Genomic DNA, 25,369 nt, shown 5'->3' with positions numbered 1-25,369 from the left:
ATAAAATCTCAAATCTTTCCTGTTCCATTATTGTATCCGTCCATCAATCTGTACAATCAAGCCATCAAGATTTTTTTCCATCCATCCATCATGTGACATTATCAACACGTCATTTACCACCCATCAGTTTGTCATACAGTTGCCAATAGTCAAACAAGCAATAAACTTTACATTTTGTCAATTGCCATTATCAATCCACACCTTAATATGTTACTCAGGTTCCAATCTAAATCTCCCAGAAGTGTGAACAATTCTAGGCTTAACTGTACCTATTTGATGATGTATTAATAGACAAAACATCTTGGTGAATAATGTTGGAGTCAGAGTGGGAAAATGCTGAGTCACTGCTTACACTGCCTCTTTTCATCAGTCAAACTGAAATGCAAACAACAATCTCAGCCTAGAACAAACAGTCCCTGTGCAAATACTATTAAAAATTCTTGAACCGTGGCAGAACCTTCTGATGGGATCTCATTTTTCTGTTCCTTTTTGGTACATTGAACTGAAATGTTCAGATTCGAAAGAAAAATTTACAACAAAAATGCAACGAGAGTGAATACATGTTTGTGGGGTGATTTGAACAAACAAACAGAAGTCATATGAGAAGAGACAAAACAACTCATTTATGACGTATAGACTGTACAAAGAGATGATAGAGGGTTATAAAAGTAATTTATATTTTGTCAAAGCCTGTCTGTGTGCAATATTCCATCAACAGATCGCTAAACACCATAAAAGTCAAACTGTTACAGGAAACCATACATGTTATCAGAAAACCAATTCAGGGCAATACAATCTAATTTGCTACAAGTTATTTAGATGTTTATTGGTGTTTCACTGGTAAAGTAAACAAAAATATGAGTCTACAAACCACGCCTTCATTTAACAGTTCTTGTAAATTTTGATTACAATACTAATGCTAGCTATACTAATGCTAACTTTATGCATTTATTGGATTAAAACTAAACTAAGATGAAGCACTGAAAAAACAAAGCACTTCATGATTTGATAGTTTCTAGAAACTTCTTTTAGGAACAATCAACCTTGTGTACGTGCTGCTTAATGTGCCAATGGCAAAGAAACAAGGGAAACCGTTAATCTGCCATTCTAACTAGCCTGAGCATTCTTGACAGGCTCCGAAATAAGATGTAGCGTATAAAAGTTATGTACTGCAGTTTTAAAAGCAAAAATTGATTTTTCTTAGCATGAACCCATCCTGCTGTTCATAAATGCTCACTTCTGATATAAGCCTACCCTCCGTTACTATTTCCCACTGCAGCTGCACTTCCACTGCAAATTGGAATTATGAAGATAATTTCGGGGAAAAAAACTCAAATTTTTTTGATAAAAAAAAAAAATTGCATGCTCGGATAAGGTGGTTTTTCGGCTGTATCAAAATTACTGTATTCTGCAAAACTTTAATGGAAACGTTTTTCACGTCACACAAGTCATGTGATCAACAACCGAATGTTACTACTTGGGGAAATGATGAAGAAGACGACAGGAAGTGACAGAAGGATGACACGTGAATAAGCTTATTCACATGTGATTTGTAACTGCATTTCTTATTTAATGGAAACACTGCAAAAGCAAAATTGTGTTTTTTGACATTAGATGAAGATTGACAAAGTTTTGTGCACATTTGTAACGGAAATGCGGCTAGCTTCATGTTATGACTCATTAGCTTTACCACTTTTGACACACTTTTATTAAAAATCGGCACTGAGCTTCACAGGTTCAGTTGCTGTAAAATTAGCCCAAATTATTACATTTTCTAAACTGTGACTGACCCTGATTGGAAGTGCTTGATTATTTTGCAGCTAAATCTTTATTAATCATGCCTGGTTGTTTGTCTCCATGTTTTCCTTGTACGGGTTGGCAACCTCTCCATGGTGAACCCTGCTTCTTGTCCTTTGACTGCTGGGATATTCTCCAGCTCACCCCTTGCAACAACAAACATGATCATGAAGCTGCAGAAGCTAGAAACAGATGGATGGATGAATGAGCGCCACTTCATCTGTTCAAGTGATATCGTTCCAAGGTTCTCTAACATGTTTAGGTGCAACTTTGCAAGTCTAAGCAATGCTGTCATGTCCTTTTTCGAGAGAGAAAGGCTTTCCACTGGCAATCCTTCCAGCACAGCCGTTCTTGCTAATTGCACTGTCATAAAACGTAACATTTAACATTTGAAACCAGGCCTTTAGAGGCTGAGAGGGAGCTTTCGGGTGGTTTGTATTCTCTTTGAGCATCGCACAGTCTGTCCTTAGAGTAAACCTACTCAGACATCCAGTCCCAGAAGACGAGAAAACCTCTTCTGGCACTGACTTTGTGATTTCTTCAGAGACCCAAGGAACCAGTTTGGGAAACTCAGCTGAGGACACATGCAGCTATGTTGTGAAAATACCAACAGCTTCCCTTGGGGCTGCAGAATAGCCCATCATTTGCCAACAACAGCACAAACAAGACACAAATAGCACTTTCTGTATAATAGCTTTACTGTCTTAACCATTAACAATAAATACCCTGCAATACAGTAACAGCTCAGTCACAGACATGCTGGAAATATAAAAAATAAAAGAATGAAGAGAAGCACTCAGCAGATGCAAGATGAACAATGCAATATTATTGCACTTTTATGTACAATTTGGCAAATCAGATCTCAATAGTCATGTGATTTAACAGATTAAGACTGCATGATAAGACAAATAAACCTACAACATGTATAAGGCAGATTACCAAACTTAGAAAAATAATCAAGCCCAAAGACTAAACTCTAAACCTAAACATTCAACTGAACTAGCAGCCACTTATGTTTCATTTAACACATATTGCTTTGGTGCACACAAGTGTAACATAAAAAACTATTTAAGGCAATGTTTTCAATGGCTACGCATAAAAAAAAAACTATTCAGCTTTGTGGTTGTAAACTGAAACGTAACACTGACAGACAGGAGATGGAAAACAAAATTCATCAACCAGCTTTTGTTTGACTGACATAAATGGAAAATACTTTACTTTTTTTAGACATTGAATGCAACAGAACTTTAAACTCCAACCATTTGTGGTTTATAAATGCATCAATTAAGAGGATTTGTAAGAGATTCCTAAAAATAAGACTAAGATTAGGGATTTTATGCCTAACACTGCAAAAATACTAAATCTTACTAAGTGTTTTTGTATAGTTTCTCGTGCAAATATTCTTTGTACACCTGAAATAAGACAAAACTAAAAAGCAACTTTTCAGCAAGACATATATTATTTTAAGTCAATAAATCTTGATTATAAATGCAAAAAGTACTAGGTCCACTGCTAGATTTTTTTAAAACCTAAAAACAGAAAATAAATTTGTTATGGGTGGAAAAATCTGACAGTGGAACTAGTACTTTTTAATAATCTATATAGCTAGAATAAATAATGATTTAAAAATAATGTGATATAATTTGATGAAAAGTTGCTTTTAAGTTAGTTTTTTTTCTTACTTCAAATGTACTAAGATATTTGCACTAACTCAGTTAGAGTTTGTGTTTTTGCAGTGGAGCGGTGATAATATGCACCTTCTTTTTTAAAAGTGTTTATAGTCCTTACAGAAAACAAAAAACTGACTCTGTCAAAATGAAAACGAAAATCTGAAGTCAGAATCGGCCAGAAAAAACCTAATTGATGCTTTTCGAAGAAATTTCAATTAGTTGTAGAATTTCTAATCATCTGAATATAATTAGATAAGAAATATAGAATTCTAGGAAACAAGCCTCCAAAAATGGCCATGAATCTGTTAATTTCACTCATTATTTAGAGTCAGCTGCCAGTAAATATACTCCATCGAGACTCTAGAGTGAGTTTTAGTAACAGAGGAAAATAGCATTTTAATTGAGTTTCCTGGTGTTTTCCGTCAGTGAGATGCTTGCATCTTGATTATATTTATATTTTTAAATAAATGAACACCTTCCCTCTGTCTAAATGGTAAAGTAAAGCCAAATCTGTGTTTTGGCTCTGCACTTTGAAAGAACAGGTTAATTTATTGCATTGCAAAGAGATTGTTCTCATTTCTAGTGCAAATATCCTAAAACACATTTTCATCAAGATTTAGAAACTTGTTTTAAGTCACAAAATTCCTTAATATTGATGAAAAATTGATTATTGCGTTAGCAGATTATTTCACTCAAAATATGGGAACAATGTTTTGTTATAAGTGAAGAAATCTGCCAGTGGAACTAGTACTTTTTAATCTATATTAAGGAATTATTGACTTAAAACAAGCTCCTACAGCTTGATGAAAAGTTACTTACAAGTTAGTTTATTAAGACATTTGCACTAGAAATTAGAACAAAATTACTTGGTAGGATTTGGTGTTCTTGTAAAGTGTGAGATCATTAAATAAACAAGTACCATCCATGCACACAACTATCAGTGAAGGTAAAATGAAGAGTGAACACACCGAATGAGCTGCCTTGGAGCAGTGCCTGAATGCTGGACTTCTTCTAAAACTGAGCAAATTTTAAATAGTGTAGTGCTGTTTAGTTAGTAAAATAAATCATGTGGAATATTGGCAACTTGCCCTATAAAACTTTCCGCTCATGTTTCAGATGAAACAGAAGAAGTCCTGTGGCTGTGTGAGCGTCAGTAGCAGTAGTAAAGTTGAGAGCGCAGCGCCCTGAAGCCGTCCTCCTCCCGTCCTCCTGCCTGCTCCCCTTCACACAGCATGGAGTCTGGGAGCACCACGCCCTCTAGTGGATCCGGCTGGCAGAACTCCACCACAAACTCCTCTTCGCAGTCCAGCAGCAGCCTTGACCAGGCGCTCATGTCCAGCCGGCCGGCGGTGCCGCCGTATTCCTCTGGCAGAACCGACGGCGGGATGTTCTGGTGCAGAGAGCGCAGGTCCGACCCGTGCAGGACGTACTGTCGAGAGGGACAGAGGAGACGATTACACCGACTCTAATCAATATTTCATCTCATAAAAGCAGCAGCTGTAGGTTGTTTTCACACCAACACAGAGGGTTCTATCCAGTGATACCCTCTATATCTATGTAGATCTATGTAGATAGATATAGAGAACAGAGAAAAGGCTCAAGATAATTCAAGGACAACAGTTACCCTCTCTGCCATCTTCTCCTTCAGGAAAGGCTTGATTATAGCAAAGATGCCTTTGAAAATCCGGGGCTCGTTAATTATGTTAACGGCCTTGATTCTGATGGGAAAACCATCCTGTTAATTAAAGGCAGAGACCACAATCAGAACTCCTTCTAAACTTCTTTTGTCTAAATTAAACACATCGTATTCCACGATGTCTCACCTGGAGGATGCTCACGATTTTTTTGGCAAGAAAAGGACCTGGATTGGAGGCTTGCGACATTCCCACCCCAGTGTAGTCGGCTAGGATGACCAACCCGTTCACCTGCGTTTCCTCCGGCTGGATCAGCTTCTCCAGAGTCAGATAAAGAGCCCGCACATTGTCCACAAACGGATAGTCGTTTGGCTTCCATTTTCCTGGGAGAAAATCCATATTGACAAAATTTAATGACATAAACGTGTGGATTGCAAAGATTATTAAGGGAGCATTCACACTATCCTTGTTTTATTCTGCTTTAATCCAAATCCAGTGTGTTTGTTTAGAAGGTCCGGTTCATATGCGAAATCAAACTCTGATAAAGTTGTTTTACGCCTGTTTATTAGGCCCGAGCAGCTAAGCGCTGCGAAGGCCTATTGAAATTGTGCTGTAAATTATTATGCTTCCGTAAAGTAAATTGGCTTTTTGGAGGCTTTATTATATTCAAAAACTCACCAAACCTGGCGGACGCATACAGCCCATGTGAAATTTATGTATTTTAAGGTTGACGCAAAAATTGCAAAAAGAAATGGCTCAACGGCGCCACCTAGCAACTTTCAAAAGACCCTTTCCTATTCACTTACTTTATTGTAGAGACTTGAAATTTGGTACACTTGTAGAGCTCCTCAAGACACTCTGAATTTACAATTAATGTCATAGTACAAGTATGCCCCCCGACAGAAATCTATAAAAATATTTGGTGGGCGTGGCCTAATTTCTCAATAGCGCCCCCTAGAATTTTTTTAATTATCAGCCTCAAGCCATGCTTTAACCTAGAATTGTGAAACTTGGTACACATGCGTATCATGTCAAGATGTACAAAAAAGTCTCTTGGAGCCATGGTCCAAACCCAACAGGAAGTCGGCCATTTTGGATCAAATCCGTTATTTCCTGTTTTTCATAGATATTGTATCTGATCGAACTCCTCCTCCAGCTTTTGAGATACAGTCTTTAAACTCAGTCAGGACACTCTTGAGACATTGAAGGTCAAAAGTTATCACAGGAATTTTTGTATGTCAAAGCATGTGGGCGTGGCTAAGTGCCAAACTTTGACTATTCGGCATAAAACATCAAAGTGAGATAACTTCCACATACAAGGTCACAGCTGCATCAGACTTCCTATGTCTCACTACAGACCAGCCCTCAGCACATTTAGGTGGTCAATTAATGACATCACCTTGTGTGTCATTAATTGACCACATTTAGGTGGTCAATTAATGACATCACCTTGGCCCCGCCCACTTCCGACAGGAAGTCACCTGTTTTTTCTACTGTATGTCTTACTTTTACTGTGTTATTCATACAGAATCAATCCTCTGCCAACTGACATAAAATGACCTGATGATGAACTCTGTCAATGCTGGATGACCCGTGGGGGCGTGGCCAAATGGCAGTTCCTCGCCATATGCATACGATTGTCTCTAAATCACACATGCACCTTCCGATTGGCACCAAACTGGATACGTGTGACCTTTGTTCACCGCTAGAGAGCCCAACAACATTGAATTGTAATTTGACTCCACTGCGCCCCCTAGGTCATTCTATCAGCTATATCTCCTTGTTACATTGGCCGATCTGGACCAGATTTTTGGTGTGTTGTCAGGGAGCGATGCCGAACTCATTGGTGCATATGGCCTGGCGGACGCGTGGTTCAACTGCGTGAGAGCGTCCGCAATGGCAGGCAGGCGGTGGTGCTGGATCCCCCGCATTGGCCATAGGCCAGAGCGGCGCTTGGCTGCGAGGGCCGCTCGAGGCTGCTTGCAGCTTTAATTGGCGTTATTTTTCCTTTGCTGTGGCGCACTGCAGCCACTGTAACTTTTAAGCCTTTAATAAATAATGAAAAATTGGATTATTCATATAACAATCATGAAATAGGATGAAATATTTTATAAAACATAGGAGCCATGGTTTGTTCAATTTTAACAAACTAATTTTAACATTGGTAATTATGTACAATTACATTACTGACCAATCTGAAAGAGAAAATTGTTTAGTTCTCTCTTGTTTGTTGACAGAACTGACAGAAAACCAACCTACTTATATATTCATATCCAGAGACGATACATTTCAAAACATTAGCAATTTTCTCAGCTTTAATTTAAGACGTATTTTATAGAAATCTGGTAAGAAATGAGGACGCTATGACCAATTTTGTGACATATTTGTGCTCATCCCACATTGGAACAATACGGTTTTGTGACTCACAGTAATGGCAGCTGCAGGAGCGTGGAGCTAGCGTTAGCGGCTAATAGGCGATGTCCAAACCAGTCATGTATATCAATGGAGAAATCCTATAACCGCTAAAATCTGACTCTTCTCCATTGTTGTCTATATTTTGTGAAGAAGAAAGTTGAACTAGTTTTCTTCAGAGGTTTTGTATCAATTCCTTTAGTAGTTCTTGGTGCAGCGCCCCCACAGGCGAAGAGGGGATCTGTTTTTTTCAATTAGTTTGAATCGTTTGACACAATGCAGTGTGATTGGTTCCCAGTGGAACCAAGTCTACTGAACTATCATGGAGGACTAAGGCAGATCTGCTTAACAATCTATTATGGAGTTGCTTATTAGTTGCAGAACTGCTGATATCTTCATCGAGGCAAATAAAGAGACGGACCTGGCCGGAGGAAGAGGATGTATCTGCCGTTGGGATCGGGTCTCGGCAGGACCGTGAGAAAGCCCAGGTCCAGGACGTGTTTGACCGTGGATGGCTTCAGGTCCTGGAAGACCTCCGGCCAAGTTTTACGGCCCGCGTGGTAATTGAGCAGCAGCTGCAGAGCGCGGTCATAGTCGAACTTCCTGGCCCGCAGGAAGCGCAGGAGGAAGGCATCGTCCAGTCGGGTTCTGAGATTGGGATGTTCCTGTGAAGAAAAATACATAAATTCACTAAATGAAAAGCTTCTAGTTGAGAGGCATTGCAAGATAATTCTTACTTCTTGATTTTTTTAAAATTTGGATTCATTTTAATGAATTTCATAAGAATTTTTTATGAGAAACCAACATTATTATATTTTCAAAATATCAACCGAGGCCTTGCACACACATAGCCAGGTCTTTATAAAACTAATATCTCCATCACATATTTTATAAAAATAACATTATAAACAGCATTAGAACAATTTCATCCAAATTAACCCACAAAATTCAAGATTTGGCTGAACGATAAATTGTCTCAGTAATCACTGCGATAAACGATAACGATAATGAATTTGAGACCTTTTTCAAGTAATGATTAATTTAAGTTTGGACTTTCAAACACAAATAAGGTTTGAGGCTTAGTTCTTTACTAAACCTCAAATTAGTAAAGAACTCTTAACACTGAAACTGGAAAATATTTTAAATTTAAATAAAATAAACACAACGACCAAAATCAATAAATAAAAACTACTTGCAACTGAAACCATAAATAAAATTACGAATTACAATGTTGCTGTCAACAAAATTTCCCTTCAAAAAATGAACCATCAGAATGGAAATTATTGATCTCATTTTAAAATGCCATGCGATTAACTGCTTATTACTTACCCCTACGTGTTGTTTTAGACATGCCAAACAAAGCTAAAACCTGCTGAAATGGCACTTTGTTTTTATAAATAATAATTTTTAGTGATGTTAAATTGAGTTTTCATGCAGATGAAGGGCCAAAACACCCAAAGCAGCTGCTTATTTTAGGATGTTCTTCTGGTAAACATGAAGATTTCATTTTAATTCTAGGTCTATAAATAGGACGCAGAAGCACAAAGAAAAAGTCAACCACACCCTTGTTAAATCAGCTTTAGCAGAAGTAACATGAAATAAATTGGCAGATGTGTTTATACTGGATGAACGAGTTTGAACAAAGCTTTACTTTAAAGGATATGGTCTATTGAAAACCTTCACCTACTTACAAGAAAAGGACAAAAATCTGATTATTAAATAGAATATTATGGTTCTGAACTAAAGATTGCAAAGCAAGCCCAAATAATCACACCTGAATAATAGTCTGTGCTGATTCATTTTTGCAATACTTGACTTTACAGTATTTATTATCATAAAAGCTTAAAAGTAAGAAAACCTTAAGAATCATGTCTCTCAGTGCTTGGACATCTCGTAGGCGCCACTCGGGCTTCTCCTGGAGCTCTTCCCGTGCTTTGGCCACCAGTTCAGGGGTCAAGGTGCAGGAATACATGGGTGGAGGTGGGCCAGGGAACCAGCTGTGTCCTGCAGCTGTTGCACGGTCCGCCTGGGGAGGACTGAGGCTGACGGACTCATGCTGATCGGCCATGGACTGACTGAGAGAATCTGAAAAGAAAAAAAGAGATATAAAGGAAACATCTGTGAAAACACAAGCAGTACTACTTCCAGCTAAGTAGCATACTTCCATTGGTTAAATAGTAAAGCAGATCCTTTTAAGTCAATCCAGCTAAATTCACTGCGGAAACAGGTAATTTATCTCCATTATAATACTTTAACAAACAGCACGTTGTGATTTATTTATCGTAAGACATTATGTTCGGCATAAAAATTAAAATATGGTGCGTTCAGGTGCATCGATGTTTGCATATAAACCACTTTATCTCTGTTAATTTATAAACTGCGGAGATCACAAAACTGTTTCAAGCCTCTAATGCAACCATATGATCAAAATATTATTGTACTTGTTCTGCTAACCCATAACGGACGGAACCTATGCGGCGGAACCTTGTTCAGGCAAAAAGAAATATGCATACTGACCCAAAATGAGCCAAATTATTACCTCCTGCAAGAGACAGTGGTCTACCTAACAAGCTCCGCCGGGAAAAAATATAAACATTAACAGAAGGGAAGGAAAAGACTTAAAAAAAACCAGCAACTAAGTCAAAAATCACAACTGACCTGTCGATACAAAATCCTTTTTTTCCGGGTTTTGTGAACGGGGTTCTCCCATTGGTCCGTTTGCATCACGTGACGCTCTGCTAATGCGCAGCGTCTGTTGCTCTGATGTGTTCGAGGTCTGTCGGAAACAAACTCACATAGATATTTTTATGCTTTATGCATATTTAATTACATTTAAAAGTTAACTAAATTAACTCAACATCCAATCGTCTTCTACCTGCAGATTATAGCAGATAAGGGTGGCTAAATATGTAAATAAAGAGCAATATGTGTGTGTCCTTATGACTATCACTGCTCATTGTTATTTATTATTGTTGTATGTTGTAGTGCTATTAGCATGGGTTTTATTAGAGTTTGAGATTTATTTTATTTATTTATTTTTTGGAGCGAGAGGGCCAGGGGGGTGTTGGGCAGGTGTTTATACCGGAAGATGTCAAATCTGGCAGCCAGATGGCGCCATTTAATGAGCGTGAGGCGACGAGAGGTTTTTTTAAACCAAGACGCGGCTTGCACCAGGCCAACAATCAATACAAAAAAACCTTCAAAAGTCAAATTAAAAGGTAAAATAACATTTATTAATTTAATTTGTAATTATAGCATTAATTCAGGATAATGTTGTTGTCGAGGCATTTTACAAAGTCATTTCAATTCAGTTATAGATTCCTGTTGATCCTAGTTATCAATGTGTTAGGTTCAGTTTATTATTAAAGTAGTTTAAAAAGTTTGAACAATGCAGATTGCATGGAGTCATTGACTTAAAGTATTTACTCCTCCTGGACCAGCAGGGTGTAACAGCAAATCACTTGATGAGTTGTTGACTTCACAGCAATCCCTCACACAGACCATGCATGTAGCAACAGTGGAGAGGAAGAACTCCCCTCTAACAGGTAGAAACATTCAGCAGAATCAGAACTGGGCTCAGTACCAGCAGCCACCTGCCACGACCGACTGGAGCTGAGAGAAGACCGGGCAGGGACACAACGGGTGAAACGACCCAGGAGAACTTTCTATGTTCATGGAAGTGAAAAGTTAGCAGCAGGACAAGGAGACCAATTAGGTGATGGCAGCATCAAATCGGCCAAAGCCCTCCTCCAGAAAGGAACCACAGTCAATCAGAACGCCAGACCAGGAGTAGCTTTTATGGAGAGAAAAATGACAGAGAAAACAAAAAGTTACCAGTTTATAGCGATACTATCCATTGATGTAGACACGTTCTGTATTCTTGCTCATTCTCCAATTTGACCCTAAAGTAGGGTCAGGGTTTCCTCCAGTGTTTAATCAGCCTGGCGGGCCATCAGGCTTTATTTGCCCTCTCAGGTTTCAAAAGCAGGTTGGAATATAAATGTCTTCATTAAATTATCCAGCGTCTCTAAATATTAATTATGCTCACTAAAGAGCTCAGAGCTTTAAGGATGAGCTGTGTTTAATTCGTGGCTTTCTTTGTTAGCCAATCGCAGAGTGGGGATTGCAGTAGGTGTCCTCTAGGAGCAGACGAGACAAAATACAGCGACCTGAAAAACTTTATTTGGTTTTTAGTGAAAATGGAAACTGTTGGGAGGATTTGGAGGACAGAGCAGGTGGTTCTGTTGTGAAGGTTGTGGGTTCAAAATCCCTCTGGGATTGGAGCGCCTGGATCCTGCAGTCCAGAACTTAGTTTCCCCAGATTTGGTTTGGCCATGTTTTAAGAGCTGGCCAGAGAAACACAAACAGAAATTATTGAACATTTTTAATTTGCTATGTGATTAATTTATTGTGACAGGGTTACCTTTTGATTTAAATAACATTTTACTCAGTTTCCAGTATTTTACTTCCTGAGAGGACCAGAAGAAGAGGATTTCCTCCCTCCCGTTCTGCACTCAACAGCTTCTTTGTTAGTTAGGTTTTTATTTTCTATCTCCACAACAAAGAGTCTGCTGAAGATATTTAATCTCTAAACTGTATTTCTGTTTCTCCATTTTTATTTGTGTCTGAGATTAAGGCAGTCAGACTGTGTATTGTCAGTAATGAGCCGAACTGGTCGGCGTGGGGACATGTTGACGGTTACGAAAATGACTGCTTTAAACCTGGCATTGTATCAGGTTTGTGTTCACTTCTGAGAGTATTTTAAACTCGACATTTTTATAATCTACCCACGGCATTGGTACTTTTTGATCAACTGTCAATAATTTCTGAATTAAAACAAGCTTCTTTATCTCTCTGGAAAGTTACTTGTGAGTTAGTTTTGTCCTGTTTCAAGTGTACTAAGATATTTGCCATAGATTCTAAACAAAAATACTTTTGTGTTTTCGCATTGCCATGTTTGCCAACAGCTTGGCTTAAGTTGTTCCACCTCACCATATTATCATACTGGTGATTACTGATCAGAACCAATTAATCAACTACATAAAAACCGACAGACTAGATTATTTGAATTATCTCCTGATAAAACTCTTGAATTTTACAACTTATTAGCATATAGGTCAAAGAATGTGAAATGACTTGTTTGCTATCTACAGCAAAGTTAAAAAGCTGTTTTTAGATTTCACGTTTGTTTTATACCTTTACTGTATTTTGGAAATATAAAATCAGAACACAGCCTCAGAAGGTTAGTGTTTTATTTCTCACTGGCATGTACAAATTTATCTTTGAAGTTGCTGTTGGTGCTATCTGTAATGATTTTACAACACTTTATCTGTTTATCAGTGACCAAGCAAGACTGCCACGTTGGAAGCCATTTCCCCCCCCTCAGTAAACGCATCGTTTATGACCTCAGCAAATAAAAATAATCAGCAGGGAATGCAATGTAAAAATAGACGATAAGATTTATTCAGTTGTTTTCACATTGTAAGGTAAACCTTTCCTGGTTTGTAAGGCAGTACAGGTTACAAGGCACATTTCATCAGTTAAACCATGACAAAAACTAAACAAAAATACAACATATATATACATATATATTTACTTTTTTTCCTGTTTTTTGTAAAACCAACACAACACATCTTAGGAAACTGTGCCAAGCTTGGTCATCTCGGGTCTAATTTTACAAAATTCTCTTTCGATTTCTGTCATGTGAATATGCATGTAGCAGTGCATAAATAAAAAAAAGACAAATATTTTTAAAGAAACCTAAAAGGGCTTTCCTTTAGCTTCTAGGTTCATATTTATCATCAATAAACAGAACCGTGCTACATTAAATGTATGAAAATGTAAGGCTTGTTGTAACATTCGTAAAATACTCGCATGATCATGTTGCTGCGTAAAACATGAGCCTTGCTGCCCTGCAAAATCACAATCTTACCAGGTTTTTCTGTTAGTTTTTAGTTCAAATATCTTAGTACACTTAACAATACTAACTAAACATGTTGAAATGAACTTGTTTTTATTCAGTAATTCTTGTATATTGATGTGAAATACTGGCTCCACTAGCAGATTATTTCACTTATAACACGGGAAAAATGTCCTGTTGTAAATGAAATAATCGGCCAGTGGAAGTAATTTTCCTGGAAAGTTACTTCTAAGTTATCTTGTCTTATTTCAAGTGTGCTAAGGTATTTGTACTAGGAACTAGACCAAAAGTACTTGGTAAGATTTTGTTTTTTTGCAGTGTACTATCATGATTACTATTCGGAAAATTATTCACAGCAAAAACACCAAATCTCACAAAGTGTTTCTGATTTGTTTTGTACTGCAAATATCTTAGCTTTGCTGTATTTCAAGTGTATTAACTTGAAAGTAACTTTTCAGCAAGATATAGAAGCATGTTTTAAATCAGTACCTCCTTAATATTGATGAAAATTCAGTTTCACTGGCATATTATTTCACTTGAAACATTTATTTTCATCAGTTAAAAAAACCTGCTAGTTGAACTAATACTTTTTCATCAATACTTAGGAATTGACTTAAAACAAACTCCTGAAAGATTACTTGTAACTTTTTAAGTATAATAAAATGTTTGCACTAAAAATAGACAAAAAATAGTAGGTAAGATTTGGTGTTTTTGTGCAATGTTACCCGATAACGAGGTATGTTTGCAGCACTGGAAAATTACAATGCAGGTAGATTTATCTGAGCCGTGGAGCTCAACCACAGCTGTGTTTTATATACAAATATGTCCCTGAAGGCTATTTATAAGGAGCTTGAAATTACATTATATTTATTTAGCAACTTTAAATTTGACAGCATGTTGATGCAGACTGTATATAAACTTTTCACAATATAAAAAACCAGAAAGAAGAAAGATTCAAGCTTTTGTTAAATGGTCTCTTGCTTCGTGATGGTTGGCTGAGGGATGGAGGTTGGCTGCTTGGGCACTGTTGCTATGACGCCCTGAGGCATTTTATAATGTTCTGATCCAGAGGCGGTGGGCGGGGACGGGATCGGAGTTTCAGGAGTGGCTGGAAAGCAAAATGCAAAAGAGAAGGTTGGAAGCAGAACTTCACGGAAAGTGGAAATTTCTCAGCGCATTAAACAAACGATGAAATAATCCAGATTAGTTACCGTGGAGAATTTAAAAGATTAGCCTGGTTTTTTCCTGCTCCACATGAAGCTGAGTGACGAAAGAGTGCCAATGTGTCTGAATTTTAATATTTATATAGTTATATATTATAATAGTTCTATATTACATAGAACTTGCACAGCCAAGCAAAATCATGTAAAAATCCTTAAATGCTTGTTTCAGGGCAGATTGCTTAAAATGGAAGAGGATTATAGCCACTAAAAAAATATCTGAGTTTAATCCCATAGTTCTTTTTCCCTCAGAATTTTGACTTTAATCTTTTAAATCTTAAAGTCACCGTTCAGAAGATTTAAGTCAGAATTGTGGGTTTAGACAGAATTCTGAGATTAAATTTAAAATTCTGGGAAAAAGTACATTTCAGCACAGTGCAACTATGACTTCTTAATTACTGCATAATTAAGAAGTCTGATAAAAAGCATATACATTTTCTCGTTCTATATTTTTTTACAAGTAAAAATCTAAACTGGCATTCAACAACAGCAGCAAGTATATCTCCAGTAGCTTTACAGATCTAAACACTGAGATTTTTGAATATTCTTCATTGCAAAATAGTTTAATTTGATCTGTCATTGACTGGACTTGGCAAACCTTTACATTTTATTGTAGTTCTGATTTTATATTTAAGGTAATTGTCATGCACTGGAAGGTCAAATAACATTAAAGTTGTAATATCAATTGCAAGTGCATACTTTGGTAGAAGTTACAATTAATTTCCATGAACTTACAGATTTGACCGTTGTGGATTGGCGTTGGCATGTTGCTGGTTACTATGACGTTGCCACTGAGATGCTCCTGGACCAGATGAGGGTGCAGAGAGTGCGGCGCATGTGGAGCTTCGTTAGCTGAACCTTAGAGAATTTGATCAGATTTATAGTCATTATACAGCAATTACTCCAATGAAATTAATAGTACAGCTCTTCTTAGAGCATTTATTAACTAACTAACAAAACACATAAGATCATTAAGATAAAAAAGAACAATATCCAGTTAACAGGAAAGACATTTTGCTTCAAAACTCAGAGAATCCAGGTGTGCTTTGTACAACATCATATTAGGGCCATTGTAAATAGAAGGGGTGGGGGGAAGGAGAAAATTAATTTATATTAATCAAAAATGTTCCTAAAGAATCTTGGACATTTCTGAGTTTGAAAAGTTAAACATTCTCTAGAAAAATCTTGGAAAGTTTGAGTTAATCTGAGAAATTTTATTTAAAAAAAATTCTGTCAAATTTGCTACAAGAAGTCAGCAATTTTGAGATCAATTTCAGAAACTTTCTAGGAAAAACAAGGACATTTCTGAGCTTGAAAAGTTAAAACATTGCTGGAAAAAATTACATTTTGTGATTAATCTTAAACATTTTCTAGAAAAGAATTTGTGTTTAAAAAGTTAGACATTTTAGACATTTCAAGATCAGAAATTAGTGGGGGAGATTTTTGGTGGAAATTTACTCTTCCCATTTTTTCCATATCTACAACTGGCCTAATATGCCGTTGCAGTTTTGAAACATTTTTCTTCAGACAAAAGGCCTTTGAAGAGCTCTTACCTCCCAGAAGCATTTCTTGCAGCAGATTGTCGATCTTGGCCATGCCAAAGAGTTTTACAAACTGGATCTGCTCGATCATCTGCCAGGTGATGCTCTGTAGCGTCGGCAGCAGCAGGAGGAGCTCCCCGAAGCGGCCCCGGGAGTCGTACTGCCGGTCGTTGATGTAGTCCTCCAGGCTGACCTGGACCTGGTACCGCATCCGCTTGATCTTCCCCGGGTCACTCAGGCCTTTTGCATCTGAGGACAAAGAAAAAGCAGGAAGTTTTGAGATGCATCTCTGTGCAGGTGAATGCCGAGTTCATGCATAAATACCAAAATCTTATCAAGTATTTTTCTTTGAAAGTAATTTCTAGCGCAAATATTTTATATTAAATAAGATAAATCTAACTTACAATCAATGTTTCAGCTAGATATAGGAACTTGTTTTAGGTAAAACAATATTGATAAAGTATTAGTTCTCCTTGCAAATTATTTCACTTATAACAAGACATGTTATAAGTGAAATAATTTGCAAGGTGAACAAGTATTTTTTTATTAAGATTGAGGAATTAACTCAAAACAAGTATGTTGCTGCAAAGTTACTTATACATTATATTTGTCCTTTTCCAAGTGTACAAAGATATTTGCACTTGAAACTAGACCAAAAATACTTTTTGCATTATATCTGGTCTAGTTCCAAGTGAAAATGTCTAATGCTTAAAATAGGACAAAACTAACTTACAAGTAATGTTTCAACCAGATATAGGAGCTTGTTTTGAGTTAATAATTCCTCAATATAGATTAAAAATTACTACACTTACAATATAGGAAAACTGCTTGTTAAAGTGTAATAAACTGCCAGTACAACTTGTATCTTTTTGATTGATATTAAGAAATTATTTACCTAAACATAGAAATATGAGCTCGTTTTAACTCAACAAGTTTTCAATATTGATAATATCCATTGGCAGATTATTCCACTTACAAGACATTTTTCCAGGTTTTATCTGAAATAGTCTGTCAATGCAACTAGTACTTTTCCAACAACATTCAAGAATTACTAAGTTAAAACAAGCTTCTATATTTTTCTGAAAAGGTACTTGAGTTAGTTTTGTTGTATTTCAAGTGCACTACGATATTTGCACTAAAACCCAAACAAAAACACTTGGTAAGACTTTGTGTTTTTACAGTGTGCCTGTTTGAATTCAAAGTGGATTTTGAAAATCCAGACACACCTGGGTCGAAGAAAACGATGGCCTTCAGGCAGGCATATTCGTTGTCGTCTATCTGGAGCTCCTGAAAGGGAAGCACCAGCTCATCCAGGATCCTCACTGCGACCCTTCCCACCTCCAACTCTGGACAGTTTCTGGGGATAATGTGATCATTTCCTGCAAATAAAGCACATTTTCATCAAAACCAGAACCGACTGAGGATACAACGTAATGACTTGCTCCTGTTTTACCTAATAAGAGGATGTCTTTGTAGAGCATGGACCTCTTGGCTGCACCAAGCAACAGATGCTCTCCTGCATGAGCTCGCAGCAGCGCCACCTAGAATAAAGTTAAGTTAAATCAGTTAACGGCGTTTCTGGAAGTTTTAGGAATGCATCCGTTCCTGAAGGTCTCTCACATGAGCACAAAAAAAACAACAAAACGGACCCATCCTCTCGCCATCCACCCTCCATCAGCAAATCAGTTACTAAGACCCGGTGATCACACTGTTAATGATTGTGGACGTTTTTGGAGGAGGGATGTGACTTTAAAAACCAAAGTCATCATATTCTAACTGGGGATTAAAACACATTAACTATTCTGGTTGAAAAGTTGAAGAGTTTTGTTGAGAGGAGGTTTGCTTTTTCTGCAAGATTTGTCTTGTACTCCTTTTTTCCCCACACTGCTAAAACACAAAATCAAGTATTTTGGGTCTGGTTTCTCCTGGAAACATCTTAGTAGACTTGAAATAAGACAGCTAATATGAAAGTAAGTTTTCAGCAGGATATAGGCATTGTTTTGAGTAAATAATTTCTTAAGTTTAAAACCAGTTGGCTCACATCTACAGGCGCTTTATATTGGATTGTAATCTGTTCTTCCTCCATAAAATCCCAGTTGGTGCACTGCAAAAGTAACATCTTACCAACTATTATTGTCTGGTGTCTGGAGCGAGTATCCTGGTACACTTTAAAAAAGACAAAACTAACTTAGAAGCTTTTCAGCAAAACGAAGGAGCCTGTTTTAAGTTAGTAATTCCTTAATATTAATTAAAAACTGACTCGTTCCATTATTATTTATAATATGGGACAAATGTCTCATTATAAGTGAAACAATCTGCCTGTGGAAATAGTACTTTTCAAAATCAATATTAAGGAATTATTTACTGAAAATAATCTGTTGCATCTTGCTGAAAAGTTGATACTTAGATATTTATAATTGAATGGAAGTGCCATTGTAAACAGAGTAAATTTTTGCCAAAGCTCTGAATTTTTTTCTAGATTAAACTCAGATATTTTCTAGAAGAAAAAGAAAACACAAGACAATTTGAGTTTTTTGTAGCAAACTTTTAGCTTTTTGATCTCAAGCTTTCAAATATTTTCTTGATAAAATCTGAGATCACTCTTAAAGCATATTTTTTACCAAATTTTTCAACTTTGCTAAAAAAAAGAAGATACAAATCTAGAAGAAAAACTTGAATTCTGAACTGAATCTCACATTTTTTGACTTGTGAAGCTCTGAAATTTCCATGTTTTTCTAGAAAATTTCTGAGATTAACTTTTAAGTCTCTTGGTGGAAATGTACTACTCGTTTTTTTCCATCTTCAATGGCCCTAATAGGCCCTCGTAGATATTCGCACTAGAAACTAGACCCAAAATACTTGGTAAGACTTCACGTTTTTGCAGTGCACCAACTGGGGTTTTATTGAGGAAGAAGAGATTACAAGCCAATAGAAAAATCTCCCATGTTGTAGATGTGAGCTCACTGGTTGATAAGTGACCAGACTGGCTGAACTCTGCGTGTGAATGAGCCTCACCTGGTCGTCCAGGGGAAGGTCGCAGAAAGCTGGGATGTACTTGGCCCACTCCACCAGAACCAGCAGCTGCTGCTTCATGGACTCACAGACATCCGTGATGGTGGCAATCTTTTTGGTCCTTATGTCGCCGTTCAGTATGGGCGCAGGCGACGTGATCTGCACAGAGACGCACAGATTCGTCACCAATGATCAGTAACAGCCAGGTGTTGGATTTATGCTGGCAGTTACCTGTCTGGATAGAACGTCTGCCTGAATGAGAGCGTTGATGGACGGTAGACTGCTGTCTTCGTAGCTGGACCGCCTGGTGCTGATTCGGTCCCTCTCATTCTGTACAGCTAAAGGAAAACACAGATTTGTATGGTTAAAATAGAACAGAGTGCTTTGGGGTTTTTTGCACTGTAAAAAAACACATCTGCACATCTGCTGGTATATCTGCTCTAGATATACCAATATATCTAGATATACCAATATATCTAGAGCAGATATATTGGTACTGTTACGGCTCTGGGCCTTGTGGGCTGGGTTGCAGGTGCTTTTGTCTGTCTTTGTGCACCTGTGTTGCTGGTCCGTTGATTTGGAGCGCAGAGTATTTAAGCCTGGCTGTCTCCACCTTCTGGGTCGCCTCCACTCTGCCGCTTGATGCTTGTGGTTCTCTGCTCTCGGCCTCAGCTCCCCTTTTACACATTTGAGTTTCTTTGTTTTTGCACTTCAACACTTGCACTCATACAACACATCCAAGCATTCACCACAGATACTGACATACACAATCCATTCTTGTTTTTGTTAATAGGTATACCTTTTTATGCACTTTAACCACTGCATGGTCTCCCGTTTTTGTTATGACCTTGAGCCAATCGTAACAATTGGGGGCTCATTCAAACAGTTCTGTGAGTTATGTTCGGTTTGGTTAGTTGACTTTCCTTACCATTTTGACTAAATTATGTTGTTTTGAGCACTTGTTTCGCATTGGATTTCTGGCTCTGTAGCGTTACGCTGGGACGCTATTACTGTGCGTTCAATTGGTGACGGGGTGGAGGTGAGGGGGGTTGAAAGCCCGTGACGTAATTGTCCTTATTTGGACTGGTGCGGTCTTGGCAGATATGCAGGTGGTTTGGATTATGTGCGGATTTGTCATATTGGAGCGGGATGCTTTTCCATGGATTTGATTTTAGCAATATAGGTAAGTGTCAAGTATTTAATTTGCACTTGTGAGAAATTTTGGGCAGGTGTCCCCTTGTAGGCTTTAGCAGCGTTTCCGGGTTCCACTGCGTTATTTACTAGTGTGGAGGTACGGCGGGTAGATCTTCCCTCTTCCCTTTTCCCTCATCGGCTCGGGAACATTCTGTGGATTCGAGGGGCTGGTTGCCTTTATCATACCACTGGTTTCTAAATGCATAACAACCCATCACTGCACCTCCCGAACACTAGAGTTGAGTTTGTAAGCTCCTTGGCTAGGCAGCGGGGACACACTGGTGGTCATTTCTGGAGTTTTTATTATGCATTAAATCAGGATAACCGCTGCGCCTTGTGGGCTGGTTTGCAGGTGCTTTTGTCTGTCTTTGTGCACCTTTGCAGGTGTTGCTGGTCCGTTGATTTGGAGCACAGAGTATTTAAGCCTGGCTGTCTCCACCTTCTGGGTCGCCTCCACTCTGCCGCTTGGTGCTTGTGGTTCTCTGCTGTCGACCTCAGCTCCCCTCCTTTTGGACATTTGAGTTTGTCTTTGTTTTTGCACTTCAACACTTCCATATGCACTCATGCACCACATCCAAGCATTGCACCACTCATACTGACATCCACAATCCATTGTTGTTTTTCTTAATAAATATTTCTTTTTATGCACTTTAACCACTGCATGGTCTCCCATTTTTATGACCTTGAGCCAGTCGTAACAGTACGCTTGAAATAAGATGAAACCAACTTTTCAGCAAGTGGTGGGAGTTTGTTTAAGGTAAATAATTCCTGAACATTGATGACAACGTACTAGTTCCACTGCAGATTATTTCATTTATAAAGTGGGAAAATGTCTTGTAATTGGTGGAATAATCTGCCAGTGCAAAAAGGTCCTATTGACTTAAAGGACCATGTTGTATTTAGGCTGCAACCAACAATTATTTTAGAAATCTATTATTCTGATGATGAATCAGATTACATAGCATTCCTTTAGTCAGTCTGAACCAGGTAAAGCTAAAATAAAATGCCAATTGAGGAGTTTTGGTTAAAACCTATTTACATACAAAGGTATTTTATCTTACATGCAAAATGTATAAGTTTTGGCTTAATTAATGCTCAAATGGACTTTATAGAGTGTATATTCCAGTTAATTGATCAATTAAGTAATTAGTTGACAATTATTTCAATAATTTATTTTTCAGCCCTAGCTGCATTATTTTAAAGACTAAATGAATTTCAGAAGCTTGACCATACGTTAAGATTTTAAAATTAACTGACAATAACCAGAAAAGAGATAATAATACCGAAGTGATGTTTCCTCATAATGTTTCTAGTTTGGAGTCTCACTGCGGATGTTTAAGGAGCTTTTTGTTAAGACGGATAGCAAACATTTAAGTACATAAAAATAAAAGTGTCATCAATTGCTTCTAAGTCACAGTTGTACACCAAACAAGTAAAAAAATCAGCCAAACTTGACGCCTATGTTGTTTATCAGCTGAAGTTAATTGGGTGAAAAGTCACATCGGACTTTTCAGAGTATAACTGAAAGTAACCAACATTTAGCCATTTCTAAATATCCAACAAAACATGCTATAAATTGTGTAATGTGAAGTTCCTACAGAAACATACAGCTAGTTTTCTTGTGTCTAATTAATTACAATAATATAGGTTGGTGGGTGGATGGATCTTACCAAACATTCTTTGTCTAGTTTCTAGTGCAAACATCTTGGTAGATTTGAAATAAGACCAAACTAAAAAAAAAGAAGTTTCTGGGATTTTCACCAGATCATGATGGCTGTGGCTCAACTAAAAGTTGTTGGTTTAATTTCAGACTGATATAAGTGAAGTAATCTGGCTCAAATTGCCTTGAGAAGTCAGTATGGCCAGAAAAGTGTTAGATCAGTTCACTCTGTTTAGTAACAAAGCCAGAGGTAATACACAATAAAACTGGGGCTGTCAATTCTCTTGTTTGTCTTTTCACACCCTGAGCAGTGCAGCTTCAGTAGTGAAATACAATGTGCTTCACAAAAAACACTAACTCTTACCAAGTATTTTCAGTCTAGTTTCTAGTGCAAAATGCACATTTAAAATAAGATAAAACTACCTTTACAAGCAACTTTTCAGCAAAATATGTAAACTTGTTTAAAAGTCAATAATTCCTTAATATTGACAAATAAGTACTGGTTACATTGGCAGGTCATTTGACTTATGACACATGGGCAAAATGTCTTGTTATAAGTAAAATATTGACAATAGTTCCTTAAGTCAATAAACTATTGACTTAAAAAAAAGCACCTATATCTTGTTGAAAAGTTACTTATAAGTTAGTTTAGTCTTTTTCAAGATATTTGCACTAGAAACTAAACTTCTTTAAAAAATACTTGGTGAGATTTTGTGTTTTTGCTGTGGCTTAATCACAAGATCCTGTTTAAAACAGATTTTTCTTTTTTGCACTCAGGTTGAGATAAAACTGGCAGAAAAATCGGAAGTGTTGATTTGTTTTTTTTGTCTAAGGCTGAATGTGGAGACACTGCAAAGAAAAATGAGTCTTCAGAGGTTATTATGTTTATCAGTATATGACCATTATTGCCTGGAAATGTTTGCTCAGCATAAGCTGGTTGGAGACTCCTCTGCTCTGCAGAGTGAACATTAACAAAGCCGTACTCTCTTGGGTGTTGCAACACCCAGAGACGAGTCAGATCAATTCTGCAGAGAGGCTCTGACTTGCTGATTCTGATGGAAATTTTGCTTTTGATTTGCTTCTGTTTAGTCAGACGCAAGATTTAGTTATCTGCAGGATGTTTTTAAGCGATCATACCTTCCTTCTTCATTCCAGCTCTGAAGCATTTCTTCAGTCTGCAGTATCTGCATTGGTTTCTCTTGTCTTTGTCTACAATGCACTGTCTGTTAAACCTGAAAAACAGATATTTGTTCAGGTTTTGCTAGTGATGCCAGAGTTTCAAACGCAACATTAATGTTTCTCCAATTTCACCATTCTCACCTGCATGAGTACATGTGGTTCTTGCGGACGCTGCGCCTGAAGAAGCCCTTGCAGCCATCGCAGCTGGACGCCCCGTAGTGCTTCCCCGTCGCTCTGTCACCACATATGGCGCACAAGCTGCCTGCTGCCAGGTGGCCCGTGGCGTTCATGTTGGCGCTTTCAGCCGGCGAGGAGTCTAAGACGGACAGAAAACTTGCACCATGAGCTTTTGGACGTATACTGTAACAAGATGACCTGATGCCAAAAGCCTGTGGAAAAATGTTCACTGCATAAACACCAAATCTTGCCCAGTATTTTTTGAGCAGTTTCTGGTGCAGAGCACTTGAAATAAGACAAAACTAGCTGAAAAGTAACTTTATAGCAAGATATAGGAGCTTGTTTTAGGTAAGTCATTTGTTATAATTCCTTAAAAGTTTATTAAGGAATTATACTTCGTCAATATTACAGCGTTATTGACGTAAAACAAGCACCCATATCTAGTTTTCTCTTATTTCAAGTTTACCAAGATGTTTACATCGGAAACAAGACCAAAAATGCTTTGTAGGATTTTGTCTTTTTTGCATTGTTTGATCACCAGTGTTTGCTAAAAGGCATGAAAGGGCAGACAAAAAAACCATTGGCTCCACTGTTTCTAATCAAAAACAACAATCCAGAGCGCCTGGAAGTCTTTTACCTTCCCGAGTGATTCAGTTAGTCAACAGAGGATAATTGATGTTGGTTTGATTACCTAGGAGGAGATAATCACTGGAGACAGTTTTCTCTTTAGCTACAATCATGAGGCGAAATCAATCAATGAGAAGCTATGTTGAAATCTTTGGTGTAGAGAAAAACATTTTCATAAAAAGTTGCCCTATTGGTTTCAGTTTCTTGTCTTTAACTCTCTTTGGGAATTTCGGAATCAGGATCCAAGCCGTGTTGTCATGGGAGACTGCCTGTACAAATAGGTCCGTGTCAGTTTAAGGACGAATCGAAGAACTTCATCCCTTTCTCTCCAGCTTGAACAGTGTGGGAACAGACGGTTTGTAACAAGAGAAGGGCGATCATGATACTCCGGCTACTGCTTCATCTCAGGGTGAATATCAATCCAACGTTACGGGAGTCACACCGAGTCATGGTGCAAGCTGGAACAGGTCAGAGCCGCTCACACAGCCCTGACCTCCATGTGCTAAAGGAGTACGGCGATCTCATAAAAGCAAAGCTCTTAATGTTTTACTATCGCACCCCGAGGTGATAAAAGAGCGCCGCTGCAACAGGGTCATCCCATGCGAGCGAAGGGGGCAGATGGACAAATGACCCCACATTATCACCTCCTGCCAGAACTCGCCTCTGAACAAAGTTTTAAATCAGTAAAAGTTTCAAAGTTCAATGCCAGAGCTGCATATATGAGACTCACCTGCACCCAAGGGGAGCACTTGCATGTTTTCGAACTCCAGCGTGGTGTAGGCCGGGTCCAGAGCCTCGCTGTAGTCTGCCATGTCCATGTCTACCACCGGTTTGGGCAAAGGAAGTCTCAACTACCTGACAGTGGGGCAGAAAGACTTGTCCAAGAAGCTAATGCCCCCCTCCTCCACCTCCTTTCTTTTCTCACACCTCTAATTTTGCCCCCTCCCTTGGTGGCTTTTGGCCTAGCCCCGCCTAGAAACAGAACCGGTCTTAGTCCTGGCTTGGCGTGATGAAGACCCGCCGCTGTCAGAACGGAGAACAGTGACTGAGAGCAGTCCTGCTGTACCGCTAACCATCGGAGAGGTGGAGTGACTCCTCGGTTGATGGTTAACTAAACGCTCCAGAGGTGAATCACAGGGTTGCCTCTTTTTTTCCTTTTTTTAAGCAGAGATAGCACAACTTCAATATCAGCCACCTCTGCATAATTTTCCTTCAGAAGTGGGATAAACAATCTCTTTACGATGCAAAATCTTACCAAGTCTTTTTGTCTCAATTCTAGTGTAAATATCATAGTTTTCTTTTATTTCAAGAGCAGTGACTTACAAT

The 25,369-nt window shown here is 38.1% G+C and overlaps 2 protein-coding genes across 3 annotated transcripts; both read right to left on the bottom strand.

The window, feature by feature from the left end:
• Positions 1 to 2,477: 2,477 nt before the first annotated feature.
• On the bottom strand, positions 2,478 to 10,272 carry ttpal (tocopherol (alpha) transfer protein-like). 2 transcript variants are annotated; one of them, XM_015013947.2, is made up of 6 exons: positions 10,172 to 10,272; positions 9,372 to 9,598; positions 7,935 to 8,178; positions 5,291 to 5,484; positions 5,092 to 5,202; positions 2,478 to 4,896 (listed from the first exon to the last, which is right to left on the bottom strand). In XM_015013947.2, the coding sequence occupies exons 1-6, from the start codon at positions 10,221 to 10,223 to the stop codon at positions 4,618 to 4,620; spliced, it is 1,107 nt and encodes a 368-aa protein (XP_014869433.2). In that variant the 5' UTR covers positions 10,224 to 10,272; the 3' UTR covers positions 2,478 to 4,617. The 2 variants fall into 2 exon arrangements, with proteins under 2 accessions (XP_014869433.2, XP_014869434.2); XM_015013948.2 differs by having other exon boundaries at positions 10,053 to 10,172.
• Positions 10,273 to 12,748: 2,476 nt separating this feature from the next.
• On the bottom strand, positions 12,749 to 25,129 carry hnf4a (hepatocyte nuclear factor 4, alpha). The gene is made up of 10 exons (XM_015013950.2): positions 24,774 to 25,129; positions 23,381 to 23,555; positions 23,198 to 23,292; positions 19,438 to 19,544; positions 19,210 to 19,365; positions 17,648 to 17,735; positions 17,421 to 17,573; positions 16,207 to 16,443; positions 15,389 to 15,511; positions 12,749 to 14,541 (listed from the first exon to the last, which is right to left on the bottom strand). Exons 1-10 carry the CDS (start codon positions 24,859 to 24,861, stop codon positions 14,399 to 14,401), a joined length of 1,365 nt encoding a protein of 454 aa, XP_014869436.1. The 5' UTR covers positions 24,862 to 25,129; the 3' UTR covers positions 12,749 to 14,398.
• Between the last annotated feature and the right edge of the window lie 240 nt (positions 25,130 to 25,369).

The sequence above is a fragment of the Poecilia mexicana genome, unplaced genomic scaffold (genome assembly GCF_051168715.1).
Source record: "Poecilia mexicana isolate PSO_F unplaced genomic scaffold, ASM5116871v1 scaffold_7, whole genome shotgun sequence".
Lineage (NCBI taxonomy): Eukaryota > Metazoa > Chordata > Actinopteri > Cyprinodontiformes > Poeciliidae > Poecilia > Poecilia mexicana.
Note: the sequence above shows the minus strand (reverse complement) of the source record. Positions and strands in the feature narration are given on the sequence as shown.